This window comes from Castanea sativa, chromosome 4, assembly GCF_040712315.1.
Source record: "Castanea sativa cultivar Marrone di Chiusa Pesio chromosome 4, ASM4071231v1".
Taxonomy (NCBI): Eukaryota; Viridiplantae; Streptophyta; class Magnoliopsida; order Fagales; family Fagaceae; genus Castanea; species Castanea sativa.
The window spans coordinates 49,461,103-49,467,598 of record NC_134016.1 but is presented as its reverse complement, the minus strand read 5'-3'; the positions used below and the strand labels follow the sequence as shown (position 1 = coordinate 49,467,598).

General features: G+C 33.5%; 1 protein-coding gene across 1 annotated transcript; it reads left to right on the top strand.

Moving 5' to 3' along the window:
- The first annotated feature begins 218 nt into the window (after positions 1-218).
- Positions 219-5,862, top strand: LOC142630364 (F-box/LRR-repeat protein At5g63520-like). The gene is made up of 10 exons (XM_075804352.1): positions 219-551; positions 1,390-1,497; positions 1,599-1,691; positions 2,029-2,172; positions 2,678-2,779; positions 2,919-2,958; positions 3,303-3,455; positions 3,711-3,889; positions 4,311-4,435; positions 5,251-5,862. Exons 1-10 carry the CDS (start codon positions 339-341, stop codon positions 5,711-5,713), a joined length of 1,620 nt encoding a protein of 539 aa, XP_075660467.1. The 5' UTR covers positions 219-338; the 3' UTR covers positions 5,714-5,862.
- The last annotated feature ends 634 nt before the right edge of the window (positions 5,863-6,496 follow it).

Below are 6,496 nucleotides of genomic sequence, written 5' to 3'. Positions count from 1 at the left end.
AATGAATCTCATAGTATCCTAATGATAGTGACTGATTCTAAGCAATTGGATTATGTCATAATTGTGTGAGTGTAAAGTAAAGTAAATGACCGATTTTCCACCCAAAATTGGATTTCATTTTTTATTATTATTTGTTTAAAATAGTCCACAACAGCACATGCTGACGTGGCAAACACCCAAGTATTATAAAACCCCTTCAACACCACACAAACAAAAACACACAGACCATAAGACAAATCAAAACAACACAACCAAAGTACTCTCTCTGTCTTTGTTTGGTACTAGGAGGACAGAACTGAGAGCTGAGGAAATAAGCGTGAGTGAGCGAACCGGCCGAAATGTGTCTAACCGGTACGAACTGTGCCGGAGGAACAGGAGGAGGAGGGGTTTCTAAAATAAACGATGACGTTTTGCAGAACATTCTAGGAAGGTTGCCAGCCTTAACCTTCGCATCAGCTGCGTGCGTTAGCAAATCTTGGAATCGTGTCTGCAGTCGCGTCCTCACGCGCCCTAAGCTCGCGTCGGCTCTCTCTCTCAACCCCTCTCTGCACGTAAATACCCACTCAAAAATTAATTAATTTAATTATGACTTGCACTTGGTTTTTAATTTTCATTATTTTTATAGTTTTAATTTTCCCATTTCAATGATACATGTTAGTTCGTTTTCAATTCTCCAAAACAATTTTTTTTTTTTTTTTTGAAAAAGTTAACTGATATTTAAAATAATATTTATAGGAACTTTTTATTATAAAAAAAATTGTTACAATTTTTTATGTTTTTCATAAAAATGGTGTCCCTGGCCCACCAGTTAATAGAATTTTTTTTTTGTTTTTTTTATTATAAAATATATGTTAAGACCCTAGTTCAAGTGGTTGCCTTTTAAATTCATTTTTCATAAAAATGGTGTCCTTAGGTCACCAGTTAACAGAACTTTTTTTTATAAATTATTATAAAAATATTATTAAGACCCTTGTACCTTAAGGGATATAAGGCGGATAATGTTTTTAGTACCGTTGTTTGTATTTTTAAAAAATATATAAATAAAAAATATGTAAAAATATGTGAAATGCGTTGCTAACTACGGTACCAAACAGGCCATATTTTCATTATGTTTATATCGCCTTTTAAATCCACGGCAAAAGACGTTATTTTTTATTGGAATCGGAAATGGACGGAAGGACTATATTGAAAATAGATGTAAATTAAGAGGCTGAAATGATTTTTTTTTTTTGAAACTATAGGATAGAAATAAAAAGCACGTTAAAGTTTAAAAGGAAATAATTAGTTAATTAATTATATCTGTTTAAACTTTGACCACCCTCAATTCCTCATAATTCAAAATTGTGGCTCACTGATTTTTTTTTTTTCTTGTTTATTTTCGTTTTATAGGAAGCTGTGAAAGAGGTATTTGATAAGGTGCTCTCGGAGCCAATTCGTCCACAATTTGCAATTGCATTCATTGGCGTGCAATTCAACTTGAAAGAGACTCACAAACTTGTATTAAGTTTAACTCTGTTTTAATTAAATATATTTATTATCAAAATTTTGTTTTTTTTATACTAAATTTTTATTTTTTTATTTTTTATAATGCTTTGTAGATTACAGAAAAGCTAGGTGGTGAGATTCCTATAATTACTAATGCTGCCAGTGGAATCATTGGTGCTGATGCTAAAACTAATGAGCTCAGAGAGGTTTGTGACTATCTCTGTGTGTGTTTGTTTAATTTTTTTTCATTAATTTGTTTGAAGTACATTAAATATTATTATTGGTATTAATTTAAGGAAAAATTTTACTCCAAACTCGTCGGGTCGAAAATTCTTCCAACCCACTGCGTGACAATTGACAAGACTATGCATGTGTACTTTTAGTCGCATGATATTTTTTAATGAGTCACGTGACTTGTTTACATGATACATGTGAACAATTTTATGAATCGCAAAGTATTGGGTTGAAGGAGATTCCTCCAAATTGGTTTGGAAAAAAAAACACTTTGCCCTTAATTTAATATTTTTTAATTTTTAAATGTAGGTGAAGTGGGAATTAGGAGATGAGGATGGTCCTAATTGCGAGGAATATAATACTTTAAGTAATTTAAATCGAGGGATTGTTTTGGTTGTTGGATTTGTACCTGGGCTCAAAGTTGCTGCTGTCCCGCTTATACGGCCTAAGAAGGTATATAAACTCAGTCTTATATGGTACAATGATATGACAATGCAATATTTATGTGTGCTTTATACTAGGATGCTCTCAATTTTGTTTTTAAAATGAAAAGTGAACATTTACTAGATGGAAAAAGATCACTCCCCCTATCTAAAAAAAAAAAAAAAAGATCATTCCTGTTTCAAATTGATTCATTTCATGGTTGACATTAAATATTACAAATCTGAACGTTTATGTGTTTAAATGATAATTTTAAATGACGTGGTATCGTATCCACTGTTGGATATAAGAAAGAAAATCTTAAACCTGAAATAGACATAGGGGAAAAGGAGAGGATTCTAGCTTCATAATTAAGTTTGATTTTTCACAAGTTTATGGGTGAAAATGGATATTTTAAATGATGTGGAGTTATCTCCCGCTATTTTTGAGAGGAAGTATTTGTGAGTCCTACAAATTATTTAGTAGGTTTGTAAATGTATGAAGAAATTGGCTTACACATTTCTTTTTCCAATGACAGGGAAATCAAATGGCCATGGTTGACAAGTTTGTGATTGATATTATGAATTATACAGCATCTGTTTCAGGTTGTACATCTCCAACTGGCATCATAATGTTTGGAGTAAGTTTGAGTGTGCGTGTGTGAGAGTTTTAATGGGCTATTAGTTGTTTCACTTCTAAAGAAAATACATGATTTTCATTTTTTAAAGTGGGGTTTAGTTCTTTTGTGTTTCTAACATTTGACATATGTGATGTTTTAGGATCATACTATTGACATGAAACCTGTTATTGCAAAGATGGGTGAGAACCGAGCTCTTCTTGATTCCATTTCTTTGTTAATACTTTTCATGGATCACATCGAAAATTTTGCAGTCTTTTCTGTGTCAATGATCAGTTTTCTTAGAGTTGTGTGTATGTGTATATATTACTCAAGCACCTGCTGGATCTTGAATTCACGGTCTCACCCTCTACCTTGTTTTTATAAGGAGAGTATATATCCTTTCAGCTAGTCCATTGGCTGTATTGATTTAAGTTTTAGTTAGTAAATAGTAATGTAGTCCGAGGTATTTGGATTTTCTTGTGAATTGTAATAGATGCTATTCACATAGCTTCCAAATGATTAAATCTAACTGCTCTAATTGCAGATCATGCTATGCCTGAGGAAACAACCATCGTGGGTGATGCAAGTGGTTCCTTCTTGTTCAGAAGCGGGGTTAGCTCTCACAGCTACAGTGGGGATTTGTACTTTTTTGATGCTGTTGCTCTTGTATTTGCAAGGGACAAAGAAAAGTCTCATGGTACTTCATTTTGTTAATAAATTAAGCCCCAAGCTTCTAGTACTTGTTTTGAAATTAAATTTTGTGTTTTTTCCCTCTCATTTTCTAGATCATTAGCTACAATAAGAAACTTTATATTTTATCACAAATTCTCTAGTATGATATGATTGTAGTACCTTTAATGTTTCTGATGCTCCATTACGTATTGTCTTCTAATATTTCAAATTTCTTCTTTGACAAAACTATCAACTGGGGGGATTCTGTTTCAATAAGCAGGTATAGGGGAAACTCAGTTCTATGTTACACTATCAACTGGTGTAATTCCATTTGGTCCTCAACTCACGGCAGTTGCTGTGAGAGTGAAAGATCAAGGATGTTCATGGCTCTCTGCCAGCATGGAAGGATACCATGAGATTCTTGGTGGCCAAGATCTTTTAGACAGTATTAATGAAGTGGTATGTTGATTGAGTGTTAACTTGTATATAATTATTTTTATTCACAAAGTATTCTTCTTACACCATCCATTCTTAAATTATATAGTCTACATTTTTTTTTGGGATGCCCCTTGCCGTCAAATCTGTTACATATAATATAATGTATTTTCACATTTCCTTTTTGATAAGGATAATGTATTTATCACATTTTATTGTGATATTTGGAAGTTGATAATGATAAGTCGAAAAGCATTAAGTAGTTGTTATGTTGTTAAAATGCAATTGGTCTAGTGACCAAATTTTGATTTTCACAAGGTCTATTTTTCTAAAATTCAATCTTATTCTCCCTTGTTCTCTATTTTGAGTTACTGATCAGTTTCTATTTACTTTTTATCTTTTAAAGATCTTTCTTTTCCTCAAATGACAATGGATTTTGTTGCAGATGGATCAAGATGAAATCGATGAGTCTCCTGATTTGTACATCGGGGTCACACAACATAGAGAATGCTCCATTGGGTCAGTCCAATTGAGATCGGCAACATCCTTGGCATTTTATGAAGTTTTAGGGTAAGATATCATTTTTGCCCCCTAATATGTGGTTTACTTCATTTGCATTTGTGATGGTTGTTCATTCAAGCTACAAGGACTGCCATTGAGCATGTCTATTGACTCAAGTTGCATATCTTGTGTTGGAAATTTTCATGCTAGTGTTGAGTTTTCAAGTCCCACATCAAGTAGTATTGAATATTGATAAGAGTGAGAAAATTGATATACTTGGTGGGACCCATAAGCTTAGAGCTTATGTCTGTGTCCCAACATTTATATCAAGCCCTGCAGCAACACTTGAATCAATGCTAAGTTGCACAACACTGGTATATAGTCATCTAATGTGCTTCAACTCTTGAATGGTGCACAAAGCTGGGTAGGTAAGTTCCCCGTGAAGCAATCAACCAAATACTATCAATTACTTCGTGATAATCAGATGACTTTTACATACTGGGTTTAGTGCTTGAGAAGTTTAAAGTTTAGAATGGATTCTGGTCTTGTGGCACGTATGGTTTACCAAAAGACAAACACAAATTTTGGAAGAATGGCCTGCGGTGCACATCCATAAACAACAAGTTTCTGGAATTTTCATATTTGCACAAGGATTTTTTGTGGTGCATGTCCATAAATGATAATTTCCGGAAATCTTTAAGCAAAATAAAACAATTTTATAAATAATATGGTATTTTCATTTCAAAGAGTATTGGTAACATTTTCCTAGAGAACTTTTATTTTCGTTGAGACAAATGATTACTGATATACCTTTCATTCTTGGCCTTTTCCCCTACAGAAGGCTATCAAAAAACTGATTTCTGGGTTCTTATTGTTTTTAACAGTGGAGATAATGAGTACTTTGTTGTTGATGGTGTTGGTATCAAACCTGGTGACTCCTTCCTATTCTACCATTCTGATTCTGAAACTGCATCATCTTCTTGTGCCAATGTCTTCGAAGATCTTGAAGCTTTGAAGACAGGTTCGAATGACAAAGATCACCGTGATGTAATAGGTGTTGCTGATAATGGTCTGAAGAAAGAAGTATTTGGAGGCTTTATCTTCTCTTGCCATCTTCGTGGTGAGTCATACTTCGGACGCCCTAATGTTGATAGTGACCCGTTCTCTTTGAACTTTCCGAATGTACCACTAGCAGGCTTATTTTGTACTGAGGAAATCGGGCGTGACTCTCCAGGCTCAAGTGCGCAAAAGGAGGGTCAAGAACCGTCTTTTGGCCGATGTTGCCTCCATGTTTATAGCACAGTTTATTTAGTGATGTCATATGTTCCTCCACCCTTGGAGCTCTGATCTTGTCCTTGTTATTCTCCACAATGGTTGGAACCTTGTGGGAAAAAAATTACTCTACATGAGCTCTTAATGTATGCGTCTATGCAGATTTTGGTTTTGACTAGTAGTAATCTGAATTTAGTTTTCAAGTAAAAGCTGCTGATATTAGAGTATGGACTACAAATATTTTACTAGGAAAACTGTTAGTTTTTATATGCATATTGCCTGGAAAATTTTTCTTCAATTAATGCTATAGAGATTAGAGAAAATTTTGTTTGAGTAAATTGATTTCAATGTTTATGCTGAGTTGCAAAACGGCTAATTTGGTCTTAAAAGTTTGGGTTTAGCATTGTAAATTGGTGTACAAGTTAAAATAGCAACTAGCTTTTGGCCTTAAATTCTTTTTCTTTCCTCGTCTGAAGTGCTGTACTTGCTGCACCATTGGTCTCCATTTCACATTATCTATACTATTATTTAAGGGGCTTCCCCTGTTTGGATTCTACATTTTTTAGTTCAAAAATACCCCTACTCCCCTATGTTTATATATAGACAAAATTAAAGGACAATCCGGTAAAAATGCAACTCTAACTCCCACTAAAATATTACCTAAAAAATAGGACCACTCTTCTATTAATTTTCAAATTGATTTATTCACTTATAAATTAGATTTTCAAAATAAAAATTATATATAATAAAAAGACAAATAGGACCACTAAAAAAAAAAAAAAAACTCATCGCACGCGTAAAGCGCGTGTAATGAGGCTAGTAAACCATAAAGCATAAGGAATTGAACGCTTATGGGAC

Excerpts from the sequence above, each read along its gene's own strand:
- LOC142630364 (XM_075804352.1), top strand. The coding sequence starts at position 339 with ATGTGTCTAACCGGTACGAACTGTGCCGGAGGAACAGGAGGAGGAGGG. Across the intron at positions 1,498-1,598 it reads TGAAAGAGACTCACAAACTT|ATTACAGAAAAGCTAGGTGG; the intron begins GTATTAAGTTTA and ends AATGCTTTGTAG. Across the intron at positions 3,890-4,310 it reads TAGACAGTATTAATGAAGTG|ATGGATCAAGATGAAATCGA; the intron begins GTATGTTGATTG and ends ATTTTGTTGCAG.